The 25,788-nt window shown below is 40.0% G+C and overlaps 1 protein-coding gene across 9 annotated transcripts in view; it reads left to right on the forward strand.

Annotated features, from left to right (window-relative positions):
* Window positions 1–25,788, forward strand: part of GRIA4 (glutamate ionotropic receptor AMPA type subunit 4) — a 228,287-nt gene that overhangs the window by 124,363 nt on the left and 78,136 nt on the right. For all 9 annotated transcript variants that reach the window (XR_010070426.1, XM_063330098.1, XM_063330115.1 and 6 more), the window contains exons 4-5: window positions 8,979–9,163; window positions 25,025–25,078. Coding sequence is in view for 8 of the 9 variants with exons in the window: in XM_063330098.1 (XP_063186168.1) it covers window positions 8,979–9,163; window positions 25,025–25,078 (239 nt within the window). In the remaining variant the exon portion in view is untranslated. The remainder of the gene's footprint in view (window positions 1–8,978; window positions 9,164–25,024; window positions 25,079–25,788) is intronic.

Genomic DNA, 25,788 nt, shown 5'->3' on the forward strand with positions numbered 1-25,788 from the left:
CCCATCTTCCTTCCGGGGCATTATCCCATGTTACTGTACCAAGCAGATCCGCGAAGAGGCCAAAGTCTGCTCTCCTGAAGTCCAGGATAGTGAGCTTGCTGTGCACCCTTCTCACTGCCCTAAGGATCTTGAACTCCACCATTTCCTGGTCACTGCAGCTAAGGCTGCCCTTGACCTTCACATTCCCCAGCAGCCGCTCCTTGTTGGTGAGAACAAGGTCCAGCATAGCATCTCTCCTCGTTGACTCCTCTATCACTTGGAGAAGGAATTTACCTTCAAAGTATTCCAGGAACCTGCTGGATTTTCAAAAATGTGCTTTTGGCATAGATCTTTATGTATAAATGTATGTGTTCATCTCTATGCATGCTTGTCAGAAGAAAGGTTACTGGACTTTGACGTTAGTTTGGAGGCATTTAGGAAAGTGGGAAGGGTAATGGTATCTGAGAACTGTGAATATAAGAGCAAAACTATCTGACTGCCTTCAAAAACAGGCCTTTTCTTCAGTCCTTCTCAAGTTTCCACTTGTCTTTATCACTTAGCATTTTGATGAGACACCTTTACAGTGTATTTCATATGAAGGTTGCAGACTCTGAAATGCAAAGAAGGGAAAAAATCTTACTGCAGAGTGGGTGTAGCATAAATGGGACCTGACACAGCCTCAGTCTTTGATCATTAACTGGCGTTGTGGAGTAAGTCAAACCTCCTCCCATATGCTCACTGAAAGTACATAACTTACAACACTGTTGTTCCACTTAAGACTTTTTTTTTTAAAAAATGGTCATAGTTGCAATATATTGACAGCATTTTCTTGTAGCTTTATGTCCTCCTCAGGAAATAAGGATTATTAAATACTGTAAATTAAGCTGCACAGGTACCAGTCTCTACAGGATTAAGGGAGAGAAAGACAGAAAGTCTGACCATAAATCTTGTTTGGAAGTGTTTCACAACACTGAGAATATATTCAAAGTCGTAGATCTCAGGAAGGTGAGAAACATAAACTCAGATAATAAAGGTAATTTCCTTTATCAAATATTCTGAAATCTTTGAAGCAAAATAGTGATAGAGAAGATGGCTAAACTGCATCTGCTGGTTCCTCAGTTTTATTACAGAACGATCTGTAATAAAATTATCCTGGTCAGTGATAGTATAGGTGACTTGACTTAATTCACAACGTACATCTTAACAGATATATTTGAAAGTACATAGCATTTGGAAAGCTAAGTAAAGCCAAACATGGATTTTTCAGAAACAAATAATGTGAGATAATGCAAATTTCTTTCTATTACAAAGTAATGGGTTTTGTAGACGTTGGGAAAAAAATAGGTGTCTCATTCTACTATGATTTTTTACACAGTTTGCATGAAATTTTGCTAAATGAGTGTTTTGGTTTTGCATGGCAAGGTTTTGGTAGCGGCGGGGGCTAGAGGGGTGGCTTCTGTGAGAAGCTGCTGGAAGCTTTCTCCGTGTCCAATAGATCCAATGCCAGCCAGCTCCAAGAGGGACCCGCCACTGGCCAAGGCTGGGCCCATCAGCAACAGTGGTAGCGCCTCTGGGATAACATAGTTAAGAAGGGGAAAAGTTATGTGCAATGGCAACTTCAGCCGGAGAGAGGAGTGAGAACAGGTGAGAGAAACAGCCCTGCAGACACCAAGGTCAGTGGAGAAGAAGGGGGAGGAGGTGCTCCAGGCACTGGAGCAGGCTGTCCTCCTTCAGACCATGGTGAAGACTGTGGTGAGGCAGGCTGACCTCCTGCAGCCCATGGAGGTTAACGGTGGAGCAGAGATCCACCTGCAGCCCATGGAGGACCCCACGCCAGAGCACGTGGATGCTGCCAAAGGAGGCTGTGACCCTGTGGAGAGCCCGTGCTCGAGCAGGGTCCTGGCAGGACCTGTGACACTGTGGAGAGAGGAGCTCATGCTGGATGCTAGAAGAGGTTTGCTGGCAGGACTTGTGACCCCATGAAAGGGACCTATGCTAGAGCAATCTGTTCCTTAAGTGCTGCATCCTGTGGAAGGGACCCACGCCGGAGCAGTTCATGAAGAACTGCAGCCCGTGGGAAGGAGTCAAGTTGGAGAAGTTCAGAGAGAACTGTCTCCCATGGGAGGGACCCCACGCGGGAGCAGGGGAAGAGTGTGAGGAGTCCTCCCCTTGAGGAGGAAGGAACGGCAGAAACAACGTGTGATGAACTGACCACAACCCCCATTCCCTGCCCCCCTGCGCCACTTGGCAGGAGGAGGTAGAGAAAATCGGGAGTGAAGTTAAGCTCAGGAAGAAGGGAGGGGTGCGGGGAAGATGTTTTAAGATTTGGTTTTATTTCTTATTGTTCTATTCTGATTCTGTTTGGTAATAAATTAAATTAATTTCCCCAATTTGAGTTTGTTTTGTCCATGACAGTAATTGCTGAGTGATCTCTCTGTCCTTATATCGAACCATGAACCTTTCATCATATTTTTCTCCCCACCTCACCATCCAGTTGAGGAGAGAAGTAATAGAGCGGCTTGGTGGGCACCTGGCGTCCAGCCAAGGTCAGCCCACCACAATGAGCTAAAGAAATTTTGTCTCGATGAAATTCTAGGAGATATGTGAAACACTGGTCACACATTGAACTCAGAAAGAAGTATATGAGGCTGACTGTCAAATAAGGAGCTGTTAAGTAGTGATCCGTTCTGGTTGCAGTTTTTTCCAGTATCTTTGTTAATGACTTGGATGAAGTAAGATAGAATACATTTGTTAAACTTGCAGATGATAAGAAATCAAAAGGACTGTGTGTACTTTGGAATAGATTTCTGAAATACATCCCATTTTCACCAATGCACTTCACGGAAGACTTGGATCAATTGCAACGTATCCAGAGGAAAGGAAGGAAAATTGTCAGAATGTAGGCTAAAACATGTTCCACAAGGAAAACCTGAAAGAATCTTGTTTCAGCAAGAGAAGTGCAGATGGAAAAGAAATGAAACAGCAGTCTTCAAGTTATGTAAAGCATTTCTTTGAAGAAGAAGGGAACAAAGAGTTCTCCAGGTCTGCTAGGGACAGGACAAAAACGAATGGCTTTAAATTGTGCCAGGGGAGACTTAGGTTAGAATTTAGGAAACATCTCCTAATGATAAGGATAATTAAGCAATGAATATATTACTTAGGAAGTTACAGAATCCTCTTTAGAGTTTTTTAAGGACAAAGAAAGATATCTGTCTAGAATGATTTAAATATAATTTATCTCTCTTGGGGGATGGAGGGCTAGAGAGGTGTAGATGGGATTATTTCTTGAGCTTCTTGTCTTATTTTCCAATCTATGTGTCGTTTCTGTGAATTAGACCCAATAAGGACTCAGAAAACACCTCTAGTTCTAGCTTTCACACTGTGACCAATTTTTATGTACTTTTTGTTGAATATTCTGGCTCCCAACACCAAATGCGGAGAAAATGGGGCATGCAAATGAGTTATCATATGTCAAAGGTTATATGATAGAGCTTATAAATCTTACTGGTTGTGTTTGAGTTCTGGAAGCTGTATACTGACCAAAAACTTAAAACAGAACCATAAGTTAATAAAAAGGTATTAATCATAATGAGGAAAATTAAAATAAGCTTGAGTTTGAGTTTTGATTGGTTGAATATACAATCATGCATCACTCATACTGTAAATTTCTTGCATGGTTTTTCATCACTGTAGTGTCTGGATTCATCTCCCCAAAACCTGGCTAGATAAATAGTAGGTATTTTCACTAAGCCTCATGTCTAGACTCCTTCAGTATTCATTGCAGAAAAAGAAAAGCACCTCTGAGATAGATATCTAAGACCAAAAAAGAGCTTTTTTATGGCATATATGTCTCTCTGAAAGCTTGAATGATTAACTTAGACAACTGCTTTATAGACAGCTAGAGTTAAGTGACATGAATCCAATCCTGAATGTCAAATATATTGGCTTATCCATACCAAATGATTTGATCATTTATTCTTTACTTCTGCTGTGTGTTGGATTTATAACAAATTTATTTCTTCTACTGATCCTAACATGCATTCCAATAGATGGAAGTAGCTTTCATAAAATAGCTCCAGCATTTCAGTGTCTGTGGCTGTTGGGATCATAGCTAATCTTGGGATTGGGACCAATTCCTATTTGGAAGTTAATTGGACCAGAAAGAGACGAAAATGAATTTGCATTTCAGTAATGTGCGGTATATGATGCCCATCTTTGGAAAAGACTCATGTTCATCAGAGATGTTTTTCTGCTTCTGGGGCCATAACAAATGTGTTGTGTATGCTGTCTCCAAGTGTATTAACCTGTTAACTTCTGTCAATCAGTGCTGTCATTCTGCTAGCCATAGAAAAATACAGAAATAATACGTAAATATTGCATCCTCTTCATCATAGAAAATTAATAATAAGTTACTTTCTGCACAGTAGTTCCAAAATAGGAATTATAAGTGGGGGTGCTACTATTTGCAGCAAGCAGCCACTTTGCTATATGTCTCCTGGCGAGACAATCAGGAATGATTGCCTGTGCTTAGAGGGGCGGGGGAAACGGTTTCCCAGAATGAAAAGGCTGATGGAAGATGAAAGTTATTGAAATTTAATTATAACACTGTAATTGATCACTGAAATATTTCTGGTGAAAGCAAGCAAGCAAGCAAGCAAGAAGAAAAACGGAAAAAAAGGAAGAAAGAAAAGGAGAAAAGCCAACCATGTGCATTCCAGCAGGAAAATAAGTAAAGAAAATGCTTCTCTATCTCTTTAGTTTATTCTGAACACACTGAAAAGATTTAGATATCAGATTTTACTTTTCATTTAAATGGAAATAAAAGAAATTAAGTCATGGACTGCTGCAATGAAATTGGATAGGGGAAGGCCTAGCTGGTACAGCAGAAGACAAATAAAAAAACCTGAAAGGCCACTGAACTTTTAAAATCACAAAGATGACTCATGATTTCAGTTACTTGGGTGGAGGGTGGTTGTGTATGGGCTCCAGTTAAACAATGTTGTAGTGACTAAGAGGAATCCTGGACTCCCAGACTCCTCTGCTTACAATGTGTTCCCAAATATCAAAATTGGTCAAGTGTATTATACACTTTGGCCTCCAGAAGATTTCTAAGTCTCTCTGAAGAGGTACTAATCTCTCTCTAAACAGGTATAAGACCAGGTGCACATCTGGCACTGGTTTTGTGTGGCTGATGCATTTTGCAATGGAAAAAATGCTTATGGAGTGTGGAATGAGGGAAGCAGGCTTAAAAAAAATCTAAGATTTTGTTTGTGAGGTACCTATCTGTAGTATCAACTCCAATACGTAGGTTTTCTGCGGTCAGCATCTCCGCTCTGATTTTAGAGGAAACGAATACAGTAACTTTTCATTTCCATGTGAGGTTTTTTGGTTTTTTCCCAACGTGATGACTGTGGTATGTTTATGGAAAAAAAAAAATAGCAGTAGGTTAGATCATCACAATTCCACCTGACCAGAGAACAGAAAAGCAAGGACAGGAGGGATCAAGAAAATAAATAAAATCTTTGCAGTCTTTCCCTGTCTCTGGTTTGGTTCCAGTATATTCAGGTGGAACTGGTATTACTGGTCCTTAAGCAGTTGTCAATACTATCTATGTTTGAGCAATGACCTACAGAAAGCAGCTGGCAGACTTCTAATTGAGGAAGATTCCCCAGAGTCATAGTCCCATAAAGAGGAAAAAGAAGCCATTCTTGCATATGGCATCCTTGCATTTGGGAAGGACTTCATCTGTGTATCCATGCAGTTATGTTGGTGTTTTATCTTGTTCCTAGATTTGCTATTTATTTTTCTTTTGAATAACAATGAACGAGGAGCTTGTTGATACAGACTTCCAGACTTGAAGCAGTTATCTTTGGGCACAATAATTTGTATTTTCTGATAAATGAGGTATCTGCATTTCAAGGTTGAATTAGTTCGTGAGGAAGGTTTACTATATACATTTGTGAGAACTTACCTTACTTTTATTTATTGGCGTAGTCCTAAACATTTTTTTAAATAATGTTGTTTTGAAAAACATTGGTTGTGTAGCTCAGTTAATGAGAGTTAGCCTGGGTTTTTTGAGTTTGCTTTTATGCAACAAATAGTACTCCACAATACATGGGACAGAATGTATTCCAGAAAATGAATCACTTATCTGTCTGTAGCATAACTGAGGATACACAGCAGATAACCAGAAAATAAATACCTTTTAGACAGCAGCTGTAAGATTCATGTCTGTTGTCTTTACTTGGGCAAACACCTTCCTGAAGTTTAAGAATTTTGTCTAAATAGAGATGTTGCGCTCAGTTTCTGAGAATTACCCCAGGTTAGTTTCAGGTTTTTTGCCTTATAAAATGTTCGCAGCACTACATACAACTAATATTTTTCCCTGTCAGCTGTAGCCAATTATTTTGGACAACTAAGCATTCTCCTCAGCATGTCTAATTTTTATGCCAACTGAGCTTGTGAATGCCTTTATTCATTCTGCATAAACTCCACCCTTATCAGTCTGTTATATTAAAAATTGTGCCTGCACACTGAATAGATGACTTTGCCACTGATTACTTGCACAGGGATTCTGAACTCTTCCGATGGAGATGTTGCACCATATTCAGTTACTACCATTTATCTGTCTTATTCTATACGTGAAGGACATGCTAACATGAAAACCCACATCTGAGTGCCAGCTACTGACAAGAAGCTACAGAAGCTTCAAATGCCTAAATGAAGGCGGTTGCTAATGAAATGTGGCAAGTCAAACCTTGATCCAAGGTAGAAGCAAAGCTTTTCTATGTGTTTGTCTGATATTTGTCGTGCTTTACGCTGGGATAAATTCCCAGTTTGATCAAAACACATCTTAGTAAAGTTGTCCAAGCAAAATAAGAAAGGGATGAGGGGATGTCAATTGCTGTTTCAAACACCATTCATTCTGAATCAAAGAAAATGTTAATTTGTGTCAGGAAGCTGAATTAAGTAAATGTTGACTGCCTTTGTAGCAAAGATCAAGTCAAAGTTACAGCGTAAATGAAGCAGGAACCCCTGTAGCACTGGAGTAGTTCTAATGTATGTCTATATGTGGAAATGAATAGGAAATGAAGCAAGAAATACAGTGTTTGGGAAAGAATCTCGTCATGATTTGCAGAGATAATTACGGGCAAAAAGGAGATTGAATATAGCAACAGGAAAAGCAGAATAATTATGCAGCAATTAACAGGAAAGCTGTATGGTTCTTTGAAAAAAATAACAGTCATTGGGTTAAAAATATATGCTAAGTACAGAAATGTTTTAATACTCAATACATCAAGTATTTGAAGTCATTTCCTAACAGAAAATACTGTTTCATAAAATAAGTGTCTAATTTATACGATAAAATATGTTACGTGTATTATGTATTCGTTTTATTTGTTTGTATTTTTATCTTAAATATGTCAACTGAATTGGAGAAAAAAACTAATAAATGTTCATTTGGGAGTGCGGGTGCATAGTGTGATAACTATAAGACAATCATATTCTGATAAAACTATTGTCTATTTTTATTTTACTGGAGGCAAACTTGGGTTTGTAGGCCTTCCGATAATTAGTTAGCAAGAGCACAGTCAAAAGTACTCTTTCTGAAATGTGACTTACAAAGATTCCTCTTGCAATCTGTGGGAATGTCTGATAGCACTTTTTACAGGGAATCTGTCACGCAGTAGCGTCTTCAAGTGCAGTAAAATGACAGCTGAGGTCACTGCACTCAGGCATGGGACCCTCTTGTTGGAGAGAGAAGGGAGCCACCACTGTGTAGCCGCATCACTAGGGATAGTTTTCGAGAGGTGAAATCTTTCATTTAAAGCTGGTGGGGAAAAATCAGCCAGATAACGAGTAAAAAGCCACGATATTTTGTGTTCTGATCCTAGACGGGGGGACCTTCTCTGAATTGTATCATTTGTATCAGTGTGTTACTAACAACCATATCTGTCCTTTTTGTTTTTCTTAAACATTAAGTCTGGATCTGAGGTGTGCAATCCTCATTGCTTTAAACAAATTCACCATTTACTGTAGATAAAAGATGGAATAACACATGCTTCCTACTTCAGGAATGGGTTGGGCAAGTCAAGGCTAGACTTGCAAGCTGTCCTAAGCTATGTCATGAGCTCCTCGCCTGCCTCTGTACTGCACATCCCCAGTGAGAAAACATCAGGAGAGGGAAGAAGGAGAAGGGCTGGTGGGCCAGGGCATGGAGCCTGCCCTGCGGGCTCAGGTGGAGAGCTCTGAAAGGATACTGCCTTTCCCTTCTGTGAATGGGCTCAAAGATGACAAAGAGGGCATCAAATACTGATAATGGTAAAGAGCAATAATTCTGCTAGTAGTAATAATTAATGCTTCTATGGTGCCCTTCATTCATTGACCTCTAATCAGTTTGCATACATTGATTAAAGCTATACAGAATCTCGAAAATAGATCAATATAATTTCTATTCATACATCTATACTGGCATATATATCTGTATTTATAAATAAATGAAAAAATGAATTCTTACTAAGAAGCATTAAAACCTGCTTGGATTGAATGTTGTCAAAAAAAAAAACCAGCCCAGCAACAAACAAAGCAAAGCATTTGAATGTCTAACATACTGCTTTTGTAGTATACAAATACTACTGGTGAGTGAGTAGGCTCAGATTTTTTCTTTGCTGTGTTGTGAAATTCCCGGATATAGAAACCTGTACAAAACCAATCTGAGAAGCTGAATGCTTGACTGGAAGAGTTTGTTTGTATAAATCATATAATGGTTATCCATAATGCTGAGAATTGTTCCAGGCATTCTGATCACAGAAATTGTAATTTTTGTTAATTGCATACTGTGCGCTGATCATGGCTAGCAGCACTGGTAGGGATACAAACAGTCTTTTGTTCCCGTTCCTGCAGAAGCAAATATTAAGAGACATGATATTGATTAAGGAAAATTCCTATTAAAAAATGCAATGATTGTGTTACTAGTGTACTGTATCCTTCTCTTTTAGGTTACTCAATACTTCAAGCTATTATGGAAAAAGCGGGACAGAATAGCTGGCAAGTCAGTGCCATCTGTGTGGAGAATTTTAACGATGCCAGCTACAGGCGGCTTTTAGAAGATCTGGACCGAAGGCAAGAAAAGAAATTTGTAATAGACTGTGAAATAGAGAGGCTTCAGAATCTCTTAGAACAGGTAATACCTGCTTTTAATGTCGCTGTTAAGCACATTATCTCCAGATGAGATACCATTGTGCATTGCGTTTCGTTTATTTTCTCAACGGAAATGAGATTACTTCCTCTTTCTTTTTGTTTTTCTTCATGGGCCTATATTTGTACATCCACTTACCTGCTCCCTTTTCCTATGTAATTCTTGTCTTAACAGCCAGCACATCAGTGCGGTGAGCCCCCCGCCCCCCGTTTTCCCACGCAGCGGGTCTATGGGCGAAGGGTGCCAGCAGTCAGGGCAGCTGCACATTTGGCCCCGCATCCCAACACCTCCGTGCCTGATACATCTTGCATCAGGGTCTTAGGGCTGGCAGAACAACATGGTGTTGCTGAATTGCCAAGATGCCATCAGTCCGTACCTTCATGGGCGTAAAGCTCAGTTTTGTTAAAGGGGAAAAAAAAAAAAAGCTTATTTGAATCCAGTATTACTTTCTATTCTCCAGATAGCATAGGCGATGTATCTCTAGCCATAAAATGCTTTAAAATTATTATTACACATATTTAAACTGATGGTTTTATTACCTTAGCAGAGTATTTATGAAGAACAGTAGAATAAAGGTGCTGTTGAACTGGGAAGGAAGATCAGATTCTTCCTTCAGTTATTCATGGAAAGCTGCTGTAAGATACAGAAAATACTGGTCAGGACAAAGAGGCTTGCACTGGGTTGTAGCTATACCAGTGTGTAAAGTGAATATAAAATCCTGCTGCTTTGATGTGGCAAATCTATCTCTATGTAGTGCTTATGTATGAGCTCTTTCTTAAATGATGCAAAAGAGTAAAATAATGCTTTGAAAAGACCATTTTGTCAAATGGCGGGAAAATAACTTAGGGTTAACTATCTGCTTCTCGCGTGATCCCACATACTATGCGGATGCGGTGCAAGTGCACCGTTCGGTACCGGCTGCCGCTGCAGGACTTGCAGGGAATGGATGCCATCTGCTGGTGGTAGACCTTCCGCCGCCGCGCTCCTTCTTGCTCCGCATTAGAGAATTCTGAAGATTTTGTTGCAAAAACATTCATGATGCATCTGCTACTGAAGTCATTAAAATGTGAAATGTCTTTTGTGATACGGAAATGCATAAAATATATACGTCAATTTTGCTTTCACTGGCAGAAGATAAAGAGGGAAACTGAGAATTAATAGTATGGCTGATTTAACAAGGACTTTTTCGATGACTGCTGCCAGAAGAGGAATAGATGATGCCATATTGCTATAGCTATTCATTTGGATTTTTTTTTTCTATTATGAATGCCTATATGCTTTGACACATGCTTCCTATAGCTTATAATGAAATCCTCCCCCATTTCAGCCTATGTTGTAGTAAAACAGAACACCCATTTGAGGATCTTTTAAAATACAATTAGAAAAATAATTTCTCTCTCAGCTCTGTGTGTGTGCGCGTGTGTATGTACCTGATTTCTTTTACATGGCATGCAAATGTGACTTAGAAACTAAGTATGCTATATTACCATACGTCTTGAAGTACACCCACCATCCTGCGTAGGTGTATTGACTGAGTATCCACTCAGTTTCAAAGCAAAATGAAGTCATCCAGTATGGGTTTGGATCTCACGTGTGCGTTTTATTTGCTTCCAGGAGCTGCTACTCATTTTCCTGCCAGATTGGCATCTGCATAGTCAGTTCCTTTTTAGGAATATGACCTGTGCTCTTTGTTCAGATCATGCAGAACTGAATTGGATATTGATTTAACGTGATTAGGGTTCGACCTTCTCTGACTTCATACAGGTCTGCATTTTGCATGCCTGAAGTAGGTACTTAATGCAGGCATGGTAGGTCATAAAAATGCAGCAGCTGGCTTCAGCGGACTGAATCAGATGTGGTGAGTTTGGCTAACACCTCAACAGGGCTGGCCCGAAAGCTGATTGAGTCCTCTTTCCATTAACTGCACAGGGGGAGTGGTGGGTGGGAGTTAACGCCTAACTTGCAACATACCTGTATCTTAGCCAGTCATACAAACACTTTTAGGAAGCGATTCATCTGGCTACTACCTAATCTTGGGTGGGATTAATTTTACCCAGGAAATTAGGTCTTTTTTACTTGTGCTGGTGTTTATTCACACCTAAGTGTAAAGCCTTTACCCTTAAATCTATGCCAATGAAAGGAGATAAATTTTGGGGGGGCCAGGTGGGTTTTCCTTTTCCCAATAGTGACTGCCTATATATAAATATATATATATATTTTTACACTTGACCTAATAAAATTGAATTAATGTATTTCAGAATATTTATCTGATTTTTCCAGATCATGTAATTCACTTCTTCCCCAACATGCCTGGATATCCTCTCCATCCTTCCAAAGGAAGGTCACTGTGCAAACAGGAATGGCGTTGTAGCCAGGCTAGACAAAATGTGCAGAAGAGCTGCAGCTTTACTCTCTGTTTGAAGGTCCTGGTTTTTCTAGACAGGCTGATCTGCGAGTAGGCCTAGCATGCTGGTTTGGGGCTCCAAAATGAAAGCACTTTGCCGTCAGAGATCAAGTGCTGCTTACAGATGGGCAGTCAGGAACAGTCTCAGAGAGAAAAACATTTGGTTTGCCAAAAATGGGATTGAAGGAAAAAAAAAAAAAGTCTGGCTCAATATAGAAAATGCAGAATAACAGCCATTTTAAAATACCAGCCATTGACTTTTTCCCTTTGCATGAAGGCTTTAATAACCTGTAGCAGACAGGCAAGGTGGCTTCACAAATGGACTAAAAGTTGGCGTGCTCTTCTCTGCATACACAGAGGAATTGATTAAGCTTCAGTGACTCTAATTAACTCAACTTCTTTCCTGCCTAGTTCTCCTGTAATTGAGAGCCTAAGTTGTGACGATACTGTAATACTTCGCAATGTACAAGTAAATGTTCTGCAGAACATTTAGGAAAAGTAATTAAATCTCAGTAATGAGACCGTAACTCAAAGTGCTTTGCCCTTAAATCTATGCTAATGAAGGGAGAGAAACTGGCTTGTGGGCTTGTGGGTTTCTTCTCAAGTGACTGCCCGTATATATACACATGCACGCTTCTCATGACTGCAGACCTCAAGCAGCGAAGGCTGGAGACTTTTCCACTGGCTGTGTTCAAAAAGGGAGCACATGAGCTGCTCCCCTGCCTGTACCTGGTGCCCACTTCTCTGACCTGGTTTCTGCTCGCTGTTCTCTCCCAGGTGCCCTGCTCAGAAAATGACCACCTTGCTTTTTCCTCACTTCTCGTGAAACTTTAATCTTACCATTTTCTGTTTCCTTTTGTCGTGTATATTTTTCTTAGTTCATTAGTTTTTCTCATTTATTTTCTCCTCTCTGTGTGCTTTCGTGTGTGTAGAAGCTGCCTCCACACTTCTTACCTGAGGCTTGTTTTCAGGGAAAATTTCTCTCCTGGAACCCAATGATGCATCTGAAAACCAGACTTCCCTGCATTTTTCATCATATGATCTTCCTTTCAGGCTTTTATGCTGCTTTAGCAAGGTTGATGTTTTGGGCAAGGGCCAAACCTGTACTCCTTTTAAGGGTGAAGTATAGAGAGATGGAGTTTCGTTTTCAGATTTTCATTCTAGAAGGGCCAGCATTAAACTCAGGAGATGCATTCAGCCTGCACACAAGTGATTATATCTGATTTGCTTGGATTGCCGAGTACTGTTTTAGCCTCAGTAAAGGTTTCAGATCTTACCTCTCAAGGCTCTGCCAAGACTTACACGACTGTGATGGTTTTCTAAATAAAGCTATCCTCCTCTTCTCTGGTCATGCTCACCCACACAAGACCATACAGTCTCCAGTAGCAACCGGACCTTCTTGGGGGTGAGTGGAAACATTTTGCTCGCTTTCTGTATTAGTGCCAGTTGGCATGGTTCGGCTCAAAGCCCTGTTTAAACGCAACGCTGGAGCAAGACATCAATTTCTGCAGGGTCACAGGATTGTTGCTTTGATTCATCAGTAACACAGACAGTGCCTTCAGCCTATCTGAGTCAGTAGATCTCTACCTACTCTCGAGAACCTGCTGTAACTGTAAACATACCAAGATAATTTTAGCTCCTTTTTAGACTTTATTCTGAGGATGGTGAAAGAACATCATACCTCTTTTGTATCTTACAATAGCCATAACCAGGAAAACCTTTTTGTTACCTGTGAGTGAAACTCCTCCTTTACACTCCTCTGGCAGACCTTATCATCCTGCAATCCCAGGCTCTGAAAGACAGACCACAAACATCAAGACTTTTGCCATAAGTGTTTTCTTTTTGTGCCCACTTTAAGCGATGCACATGATTTGCCTTTGGGGAAGGGAAGCAGATCCTGACCCATTTTAATTTAGCGGTGTAGACCTGCTGTATGTCTGGGGGTGCGGTGGCTCTGGGCATGGACTGCTCCCTCGCCATGGCCTCTCAGGGCAGCCTTGGCAGCGCTGGTGCTTTGGGCAGCTCTGCAGTCCTTGACACAAGGGGATGCAATGCTTGGCATGACCGCTGCTGCTCACACCCAGAAATAACCCCAATACAGTCTGGTTCAGCGCTACACAGGAACAGCGAAAACAATAAAATGAAGGTGGAAGGTGTCCCTGCCCATGGCAGGAGGGTTGGAACTAGGTGATCTTTAAGGTCCCTTGCAACTCAAACCATTCTGATTCTGTGATTCTGTGAAGATCTATTTAATGTCAGCTTTCCCCAGAACTTCCAGAAAGCGTGTTTCCATTTTGGAGAAAGCACGTCTACTCTTAACAGTTATGGAGGACTCTTTATGCCTAACAGAATGTTTTCTAGAACCTCGTAAGTTATCTCACTAAATCTGATGAAGTGTCTCTGCAGTTTACTTACCTGGACCTTTGTTTCGTCTGTCCATACAGAGCCATAGTAAAAATATGCCACGTTTTTAATTTAAAAGTAATCTATGATAGTTCTTTATTTGTATTGCATAAATGCTAGAAAGAGAGACAAAGGCCCATTTTCCTCCATGCGTGGAATTAAAGATTGCTTTTACCATTACCTTTCCAGTTTACAGGGACAAGATAGAAAAAAGGAGCTAAAACAAAGACACAGAAAGATAAAATGACATCTCCACAGTTTTATATAACAGATATAGCTTATATAGCAGAATGAATTTCTTGTGATTCATATTCTTCTGTCAAGGACCGTTATGTCCTTGTTTATCTACATCCCTTTTTTCACGACACTTTCAGCAGGTGGTCTTTTAAAAGCACACAAAAATTCTGTTTGAATCAAAGGATGAAAGTCAGTGAGAGAGATGGAAAATTCTCTGCTTGTGTGTCTTTTCTTTCCAAGTTGTGTTTCTGAAGTGCCCCCCTGAATTTAATACAAAGAACTTTCTGCTTAAGATGCAATGAATACTTGAAACACACCATAAGGTCGTGATTTCCATTTCCTACCAACTAATCTGCGAATACTGGCAACAAGGAATACAGCGTCTGAACAGTCCAAGCCAAAGTAGTCATTTCCTGCATATTACACAGCAAGAATCAGGCCCATGTATTTCTCTCACTTTTCACTAGGAGTTTTCCTTCTTTTCTTACTCCTCCTTTTAATTTTATTTTTCTTCCTGTATTCTAAAATAGTATATTATTCGCATTTCTGGCTTATTCACTGAAAATCAGAAGTCAAGTCAGCCTGAGGATAAAGGATGTTATCTACCAAAATTAGAAAATCATTACTTTGATCTTATTACCTATTTACTGGGTTTCTATTTGAAATACAGAAATCATGTTTCAAAATAAACATGCCTACAAAAGTTCTTATTTATTACTGAGAAAGCCAAATCACAGTTAATACCAGATACCTATTTAAGCTGAACTTATAAAACCTCAAGTCAGGCTTCCTAGTTTAGCAAAATTATTATTTTTTTATTTTTATTTTTATTTTTCTTCTCATATTATTTTATACTCATGAATATGTATTTGCTTAATTTGTATCAGTGCAACCTGAAGCAATCCAGAAGCTACATATAGCAGAACAAAGCAGTGTTTAGAATTACTAAAACAGTAAGAAGTGAGGAGCTGATACCCTCTTGGGTTTTGTGAGCTTTGTTTTTCTCTTAGACCAACACTACCACCAGCACCATAAAAATCTTCTTCCCAAAAATGTACTGGCCAAGCAAGAAACAGGACTCACTGTGGCTAATCACGAAATACGTGCAAGTTGACTGACCAGGTAGTACCCACGTGCTGACGAGTAGCTGTCAGATGGGAGGTGTAGTGCCTGGGTGCTTCTTATCCCTTCAGTGGCAAAAACATACGGGTCTTTGTTCTCCACCCAGCGGCCGGTACTATTAAGGACTGTACAGACTTAATGTCTGAGATGTCCTAGATGTCTTAGAGGCATTGTCTTCCTTTTGAATATAGCTGAAATGGCCAAGTCTGTTAAAAAATATTTTACTGGGAAATGGATAGACAGACCCACAGACAGCTCAGTAGCACAAATATGATTTCCTTAGGAAATAGCAAAACACACACAATTAAGGAAATGTCGTATCGCTCTTCTAAATCTTACTTGCATTTATTTAGTTGGAATAATTTACCTTCAGCAAATACATGTAGATTTCTTTAGTTATGTCTTCGTTTGCTAACTTTCAAGCAAGAGTCAAGTATAATAAAATGATGAAATTGTGGTCATATTTGAAGAATAACACAGAAAATCATTTTGAAGCTTTCAGTGAAAACATATGTTATTTGTTCAACCATCGTATTTGTTCTTTTTACTTCTTCAGACACTAATAGCACTTATTACTAGAGAAGCAGACTGTCATTTGTCCAGCCATAGCTGATGTCGCAGCTATTACTTATAGTTTGTTCAGTGCTCAGAAATGTGTTCAAATACACAATGAAGTCAGTGCTCCAAATAGATTTTACAATTAAGCTGAAAAGTGTAAAATCAGAATCATTTAGATTGTGATGAATAGTTTTGTTAACTGTAAATACTTTAGCCCTTTTCTTTTGGCCTTTCAATCTTTTTTTTTTCTTTTTGCTGTTGATCTATATCAAAAGGACATTTAAAATTATGTAACGAAGTTTTCAAAAGCATGAAAGGCTGAAGTTGGAGGTTAACAGTTACGGTCCCCCATTTCTTTTTTCTGCCAAAATTCTCATTGTCAGCACATATTAAACACTGCAGAAAAATAAGGTACCAGAATAAAGACTGGATTCTTCGAGCTCTGAGATCTGGTTTCAGGCAGATTTTGGACCCAGTTTTGCAATTCAGACTGTGAAGTACTGACATGAACAGCTGTATTCTACAAACAGAATAAGAGAATATTTGGGGTTGGAAGTGACCTCTGAAGGTCATCTGGATGCTCCCACTGCTCAAGGGGGCAAGCTTAGATCAGGTTACTCATCTAGTCAAATTTTGAACACTTCCAAGGATGGAGATCCCACAACCCCTTTATGCTCTGTTTCAGTACTTGACTACCTCATTGTAAAAAAAAAATAATCCTCATATCTAGCTGGAATTTCTCGTGTTGCAGCTTGTGTCCCTTGCCTTTTGTCCTGTTGCTGTGTACCTCAAGGAGGAGTCAGATACCCTCTTCCCTTGCCCTGTGGGTATTTATACATATTACTAAGATCTGCTTGAGCCTTTTCTTCTCCAGGCTAAGCAGTCCCACCTCGCTCAGCTTCTCCTCATGTGACAGATGCGTCAAGCCGTCAGTCACCTTTGTGGCCTTTCTCTGGACCTGCCTCCAGTACGTCTCTCTTGTACTGAGCATCCCAGCACTGGACACAGCACTCCAGATGTGTTTCACCAGAGCTGAGCAGAGGGGAAGGATCACCTCCCTCGACCTGCTGGCGATGCAGCCCAAGAGGCTGTTGGCTTTCTTTGCCATGAGGGTGATAGACTGGCTCATGGTAACCTTGTCTATGGGAACTCCCAGGAGCTTTCCTGCAAAGTTTGTTCCTATCCAGTGTGTCCTGCTGTGTTTATTGAGTCAGGCTGAGAGCGCGGCCAAAAAATAAAGCACAGATCTACACAGACGAGCTCATTTGTTTCTCATTACTCGGTTTGCACACCTATAGACAGCTCTTCGCACAGAAATGCCTTATAAGTGGGTGAATTGTGTCTCATCTGGTATTGGATCTTGCAAACTCATAATGTGCTTACGTCAGAAACAGCTAGAAGGAATACCAGGGTGATCAGATGAACCTCTGTGCTACTTTAGGTGACCACATCTAAAAAAATCCTTCACTAGGCCATGCAACATGCTTCTCCAGTATTGTGGTTCCTCATTCTCTGCTACTAAATACTCTGCTACTTCTTCCTAATTTCTGATCATCCTCTTGGGCAGCATTTTACTAGGAACTCAGTTTAACTGTTTCTCCATAATGTCCTTCATGCAAAACTCGGCAAAGCAAACTGAAAAACACAAGCTAACTGTAATTCCATGTGCCTAGGACCTTTATGTTTACTTCTTTCTGAAAGAGCATATTGCTACTCCTAATTTCTGTTTTCTCAGGCTTTTTCATATGCAGTAACATTTATAGTGTTTGTTTCTATATTTGTACGCACAGATACATACATAAACACGTGCGCTTGGACATATACAGGACTCTGTTCAGCTAAAAAAGAATCCGTTCTGCAGGAATGGCAATGGATTTCCTTTCTCCTTCCATCTGTTGCAGCTCCACCCGCTCCCACCCCTCTCCATCTGACAAAAGCCCATCATTCTGTGTGTTAGAAGTCTTCCAAGGTGTCCACTGTTAGCAGCATTTTCTTCTGAATTTTGCACAGTGAATCAGTTTTGCTGTCAGGGATCAACAGTCTGGCTCCTGGTCTACCAGACAGGCTGATTCCAGTCTTTTTTTCCTGCTCCCTGCCCTCCCCTGCCCATAAGAATTAAATGGGGTGTTTCCCAGTAGACAGCCGCTTTTCTCAGCTCTGTCAGTGCTCTGTATCAGCAAGATCAAGCCTCGCTGCTCATCCAGGGCTGTATTTGCCTTTAAACACCGAGGTGAAAACTGCTGTGCAGCATCTGGCACATATTTAATGCTTCAATGTACACAGCTGAATTGATACATAATAATAAAAAAATCTACGTTGTACTTCGTAATATTAAAAATTAAACGTGGATGTAAAGTTGTCACGTAGTAAAGTATGAGTATCATTAATCTTATCTTGTAAAAATTACAAGCCAATAAACTCCAATTAATAAAAGCTAACAATACATATTAAAGAGCATGGTAGGGATGTAGCTGCACAGTGTCCTAGAGGCTGCTCATAGCTGTCTGCCTAACACAGGTTTTCAATGTGTTGACATTGCTGATCCTCACCTTCCCCAGCCTTAAAGAGCTTTGAGATACGTAGCTGGTTAGTAACGTGTATGTGTTAGCACTGAAGACCAAATCTCTCTGATGGATAAGATGGAACAGGCTGTCAGAGCAAGACTGGTTATTATTATTACCATCAAAATGATAGGAAATAAATGTGTGATTGGAGGGAAGTACAGAAGCTGACATATTCCACTCCTTCTTGGTCTGCTCTTCTATTTTGCCACAGGAGTGCTAAACTTAAAAAAGTAATGTTTGACTGCTGAATTTCTCTGAATTGATCAAGTTGTAAATTCCGATGGTTTTAAAAACATGTTTTTTCTCATCGTAATTTCCAGTGTGTCTGCTAACTGAAGCTAGCAACTGGCATTTTTGCAAATAGTGTTAAGATTGATTTAAGGTAATAATAATAAATTACAACTTAATACTTTAATAAATTACAACAAAATACTTATGGGAAGGCAGAAATTAACCAGACGCATGAACTAAACAGAGTATTAGCTCAATCATTCCTCCACAGTTTCTTCTGTTTTCCTGTTTTTCATGAACGCAGCAGTGCATTGGCACAAAGGATCACTAGCACAACACAGACAAGTGTTTATCAAGAGATTGCATTGCTTTTACATGTAGTTCAGTTGTGTAATGAGGTTTTCTTTATCCCTTGAGACAGAAACGGCATGGACTTGCCTCATCTCTCACCGTCTCCAGTTTTCCTGTGTATCTTTTTGATTTGCATGAACAAAATGCAGATTTAGTTCTGCTCACGCAGAATCACAGGAGCAAATCATTAGCCGAAGAATTTGGTACGTGCACAGCACACAGTAATTGTGGCCAGTAGCAGCATTGTTGGACTTACACCGCTTCAGGGACATAGTGGCAGCTCTCTGTGTATCTCTTGTTAGTCCCAGGGGTGTTGAGAGATTCATAAAGTGCCTTTTCCTCATCATTCCTTTCTCTCCATGCTTTTTTTCCCTAGAGTTCTATGGAGTTGCTTCTAAGAAACACTGCAATGTCAATGCAAACTGATAGCTCTTCTCCTCGAGGGAGCCAGCTGCCGGCACTGCCACCAGCGTCTTCCTCACCCCGCAGAGACAGGAGGGGCTCTCTGCATAGGCTCATTTTCTGTGAAGCAGCTGGGATTTTGCACACAATAATAGTCCCACGCTGCACAGTAATAAAAACACATTTTGTCACTGCACCACACAACTGATGAGGTTTGGACCCAAGAAATAGGTTATTTCAGTCACTGAAAGAACAAATAGGTGGTAGAAGACAAAGAGTGCATACAAATGGTTCAGAGGATTTGTAAAGTGACCTTCTTCTTACACTCTTCCTCTCTTTCCTTGCCTCCTTTTCCCCTACAAGTCTGCGTATCCCATTTAGCTCTGAGCAAACCTTTCACAGGAGTAGACTCTGAATGCAAACAAACTTAGCAGCAGAAGAAAGCAGCCGGCCATGCTCAAAGCACTGCTTAATGGCCTTTGAGCCACCTCTCCAGGTTTTCTTCCCCGGCAGCTTCCCAGCGCCATGTTGGGAGTGCCCCGGCTCTGCCCTCCCAGCTGGCTGTGGGACGGGGACTGCGTGGGGAGCATCCTTCTCCTCTGCTCGGCCGTGCGAGGGGCAGGTGTGTGCACCGCTGTGCGGGCTCAGCATCTGCCTTCACAACAGAGAAGGAAACCCTGGTTTGTAAGGAGCCACTTCTGCGTTGTTTGTTGCCTTCTTTAACATCTTCTTTGGCTGTTAACAGTCCACCCTTTCCCTAACAGTGCCCTTTCGTGAGCACTGGCTGTTAAAATTATGCTTTTTTCTCAATTGCTTTTTTATGGCTTTGTAAAAGATTTATCCTTGGTTCAGATATTGTATAAAATCCCATTTCAGTTGTGGTTTATATCATCGCCATTTCTGCCATAATATTTCAGGTCAGGTCTCAATCTTCTGTCTTTAACAAGTCTCCACACTTTTTATATTGTGCTAGACAGACTTCATTTTATTGCAGGTGTTCTTTCTCTTAAGGCAGCAGATTGTGACACAATAGCAAAGAGGAAAACCTTTGTTATAGTCCCATTGGTAATGCACAGCTATCACCCTTTGAAGAGATTTTACTGAAAATAAGTCCTTTTCACTCCAGCTGTACTGACCTCCATCTTCTGGAAATCATAATGAGGAACATTTCATGCTACAAAAGTTAAGCATTCTTTTAAAATCAGTTATATGCAATATCCATTTCATAGTAGAAGAGAACAGAGGATGACTTGGGGCCTGATTCTCTGTTCAGATGCTGATGTAAGTCTGGAAATGTTTTTTATCAAAGTCAGTGAACTTGCCACTCCTTGTAAAAAAAATGGAAAAAAAATCAAAGCAGACACTGGTAGCTCTTTGGTAGTGGAATAGTTTCTGAATTTCCTACGCCAGCCTATTGTTCAGCTAAATGGAAAGAAGAGTATTGTATGATGAAGTCAAAAAGTTCAGAGTTGTGTCTAAAGCCTAAGTTGTATTCAGATCTCACTGCCCCTGCTTTTACCACACTTTAAAGTCCGTAGTATAATTCTAGTTACTTTTGATTATCACTGGAGTCACTGAAATCAGAATAAGGTGTTTTCTTAATTGCAGTATGGTAGATCAGCAACTGAAAATTCTCACGATGTACTGTTCTTTCTAGTTTCTTATACATAAATGCATTTGGTAATGTGAATAGACCCTAAGGCTGATTTTTTTTTCAAAGTTCACCTTCCTGTGGACACTCACATACTGAATGATATTTGGAAAAAAATAAGAAGTTGCATTAGATTCTGAAACAACATTTGTGGCCTAATGGCCTTAATATGTTACTTCATTTGATTCTATCCTCTTGCATTTACTGAAATGAAGTATTCACTAATGGTGTGACTTCTGGATAATACATGGAATGACTCTTGTTGTCTTTCCCGTTAATGGTAATTTGGGAAGCAGATTATATTTTCTTGTCCATTTTTCTTCATAAAAGTGTTGATTATTTAATAATTTCTTCAGTTTTACAGATATGAGTATAGAAGAGCTCCAGTTCTAGGCGCTATCCACCTTGGTCATTGAATTAAAACATGCAACATGCACAAAAGCCGGTGCAGCATCCTGCACTGCTTATGTGTATCGCTGCTTATGTGACTGGCAAAGCCCATCTTTGATGCCTAGCCCTGTCTCAGGTTTTGCAACTGGCCAGGGCGGGAGCTGAGCTAGACCTCCTGCTCCCTGGGCAGAGCCTCCATGGGTGCATGTGGCAGCATCGCCCTCTCTTCAGGGCCTTGCTTTTGAAATGAAGATAGTTCTCACTGCTCAGCCTCGTGCTGTACATGGATCTGCCACCTGCCCCATGGATGCCCAGCGCCTGTCTAAGAGAGCAGGGCCCACAGGCACACAGAGCATCTTGGTGCAAGGAACGTGCTCTTTTGAAGTGGATCACCTGATTCCTGCATTCCATATCAAGGGCAGACTCAAAATACGTGAATTGATTTTCTTTTGGACAATGCCAAATGAGAGAATGTGCCCAGAAGCATCCCTGAAGTGTAGTGTGAGTTCAGTCTAGTGACCAGATAGAGACAGTCCAGAGTAAAACCCTGAAACACGCATGCTATGGATTCCAGCTCCTTTGCACCAGTGCCTTTGCTGTATAGATCCTGTCCTACCAACTGCGCTGCCTCCCAATGTAGATGTGAGGCAATGCAGCTCTGCCCTCTCTCTGGACTGTGACTGAGCTTTACCCTTCAGTCTGAAGTTAGGGGTGCACAAAGAAGTACGTGAGTTTTTAAGGTGCCCCCAGCCTTAATGAACTTCTGTAGCAAAAGGTTTCTGGATCGCTCTTGTCTGTCAAAATCTCAGTCCTGTTTTTCCCTTTTGGAACAGATTTGCTGAATCTTTTACATCCCCCCTCCACTCTGCGATAGAAGAAAAATATTCTTACCTCACTCACCAGCATTCATCTGTTTAGTTTGTGGTTCTGGGCGATATCTACTGTTACGTGTACGGAATGGTTGAGATCTCATCTCTGCTAAAGCTCTAGTGACTGCTAACCAGTTAAAGAATAGAGAAGAAAAGTGTGAGAGTTTGCATTCCAGGCTGAGTAGCTGTCAGAAACTCCTCTTGTTATGAAGGATTTAAGTTCATTGCCTCAATTTATCTCAGTGCAGAAGTACAGTATAGAGAAAGGTGGTTCTTCAGGCAGAAAGAATTCATATCCTATTTTATAGATCATAATCTGCAGTTGAGTATTCGAGAGAGAAAGGTGACTGTATGTATATTTTGGATATTCGAAAGTATGAGATGCTCATAGAAAGCTGTTTCACTAAACTAGAACTAGATGATCTTTAAGGTCCATTCTAACCAGAACCATTCTATGATTCTATGATAAACAGGCACTTTTTTCTAAAACGTAATCAATTCCAGGTTTGCAAACTGTGTTTGATCAATAACCGTAAACATTTTCAAATTCAAAATCAGAATTGTATCCAGTCTTGGTCGGAAATGCAGGCAATATGGCATCATTTCTCTTCTCTCTCTGCATGATCAACATTCTTAGGGTGAAGTTCGCCTCAGTTAACATTAGGCGTAGAAAATGTAGGTGTCTACATCAGAGCTAATCATCATCAACTCTTTTTCTAGTCAGTGCAGAAAAATATGCAGTTTCAGGGCACAAGCTGTCTAATTAATTTTAGACATGTGCTTTCGGATAAGAATCATCATTTCCTCAAAGTGCCTGCGCTTTCCACTGACTATAAAGGAAGTTAAGACTAGATGATACACAAACACGTACCTTTATCACTCACCCTAAGAGACAAGTTTTGAGAGCGTACACTGAAAAATTCAATTTTGGTTTTCTTTCAAAAATATTCTGTATTGTTCTCATTAAATCCAGGAATTCTGCAGTCATTTCCAGTTGCGTTTGCTAGGAAGAAGCACAGAAGCAAATATGGTTAATCATTTGCAGTATTTACTCATTTTGACTGTGACAGCTATGGGCATGTGTTTGACATACCTCAACAGTTGCAGGTCGATCATGTGCTTGTTTTATTTGACTCATAAGTTGCAATGATCGCCACAATTTTTGTTACGAAACCAAACCAGGGAACAGATCACACAACTGCCACACAACAGACAAATTGCTTACTCACTTTATTCCTTTAAAATAATTAAATCAAAACAGTTCTGGCAAGATGCTTGTGCCACATCCGACTTCCCCTTCCACTCTTCTGTGGAAGCAAATTGACTTACTGGAACAGAACCGGAAATCAAGTATTTCCAAATCTTAATCCAGCTTTAGATCCTGGATACTTAGATGTCTTTGGCCAAATTATTTAGTTCTTCAGCAGCTTGTCTTTCATCTCCAAAATGCAATATTATTTTTTAAATTTTTTTTCTGCACTGGGAAAAGGGGCTGCAAGGCTTAGTGAATGTTTGCTCTGTCTTTTGAACATGAGGTGCGATCCGTGAAGGTAAGAATTCGCCAGTTCTTCAGGACAGGGCCTAGAGCTAAGATTTCAAAGCCGGGAAGGAGACAGATCTATAAGTTGCCCATTACTTATTGAGTAGCCTGCACCACATGGAAAACTTTTGCTGGTATCTTATTTATTCATTTGGAGGGAAGCTAAAATGCTTTGTGGAGATGAGTAAATGAGGAGAAAAAAACCCACATATTTCGTCTGCAAGCAAACTTTTTCTAAATGGGTGGTAAACTATCAAAAATATGAATTAAAAGGACTTTGTAGTGGTAATAAATGGAAGCTGCATGTTGCCGGTATTATTGTTAATTTCTGTAGTAAAACAGCTTTAATCTGTAATTAAACTACTAATACCATTTTCTACTGACAAAATATTCTCTCCTCGTTATTGATTTTCAGCACATTAAATGAGAGGCATTCCATCATAGAAATGGCAGTAATACCGATACAAAGCACAGGTTGACACAGTTTTTGTCTAAACCCTGTTGTTGATCTTGCCATAGCAGGACTTCAGCAGCTGCACATCACAGTTGCTCCCCTTTTTGCATCACTTGATGTTATGTTTGGTTAAACACTCAAGGGCAGCCTCACTGTGTCCATTCTCGCTCTGACCTCGCTTATGCCCATTCCCAAAGTCTTTAGTGTATTACTAAGAGCTGAGTAACACTCGTAGCACTTGACCACCTCAAGGGCAAACAGCTTTGATCCCACGAGATGGAAAGCCGGTTTGATTCATAAATTCCACACTTATTTAAAATGGAAGGGTGCATCTGTGGGTAGGCTTTCTAGCTAATGTGTGACCTCCTCCTACTGAATTTGTATCGCATAGATAATTGCTCTATTTGATGAAATAGTATACTACAATAACATTTTCAATCATACGGAAGACACTTAGATTACCAGTTCATTCTTTTACTCACTTTCATTTTAACTTTTTCCCATGATTAAGCACCTGGAAAGTTATAGCTATTTTATTGGAGAAAGACTCTCAACATTGTATTACTGATGTTATATATTTCAGAATTTATATCTCTCTGGCTATGAAAATACCTTTCTAGAGAAAACAATATGACATTGTTTTTTCTTTCTTCTTATTTCTCTCCAACAGATTGTGAGCGTGGGAAAGCATGTTAAAGGATACCATTATATTGTTGCCAACCTGGTAAGATACTTTTCTAGAATTATACCCCTGCTTGGTAAGTGAAACAGCTTTGCTTCAAAGGTATAGCACTTCACACAACATTTGCCATTTGTCACTAATACGTGGTTGTGCGTAACGCATTCTTATGGTGCGTAAAAGAACTTGGTTTTGTTGTTACAGCCATCTAGACCAGAAGGGCACAATGTTACCCTCTTAAATTTTATCAAAATCAATGTAGCATAAAGGACTGCTCAGTGCATCTTGTGGCTGAATTAGAATTTACAGAACTACACTATGACTTTTGACTCATCATTTAATATTACTAACATAACAATCCTCAAGGTAACTTTCCTACATTCTCCAAGGAGCGTTCATTTTACTGGGAGATCAGCTATTGCTAGTCAAATTACTAGTTCAGTATTTTCACTTTAAGTCTAAACTGCACATTCACACAGATAATGTTCAGAAGAAGGCAAAGAAAGCAGAAATGTAATATTTTGTTATTAAAATAACCCATTCTTTATACCTGCCTGGCCAAGCACTGTGAATGTAGGACAAAGTCTAATGTATGCTTTAAATTGTTTTGGTTTTACTCTCCCTCAAGGAATTTTAGTTGACATGAAATATTTTATTGTGCTTTGCTGTACTTGTACCTTAACTGAAGATCACTTCAGATTATTTTTAAGACCTCAGGTGTTTCAAATGATACATGTCTATTCTCTTACAAATTA

The sequence above is a fragment of the Chroicocephalus ridibundus genome, chromosome 1 (genome assembly GCF_963924245.1).
Source record: "Chroicocephalus ridibundus chromosome 1, bChrRid1.1, whole genome shotgun sequence".
Classification (NCBI taxonomy): Eukaryota; Metazoa; Chordata; class Aves; order Charadriiformes; family Laridae; genus Chroicocephalus; species Chroicocephalus ridibundus.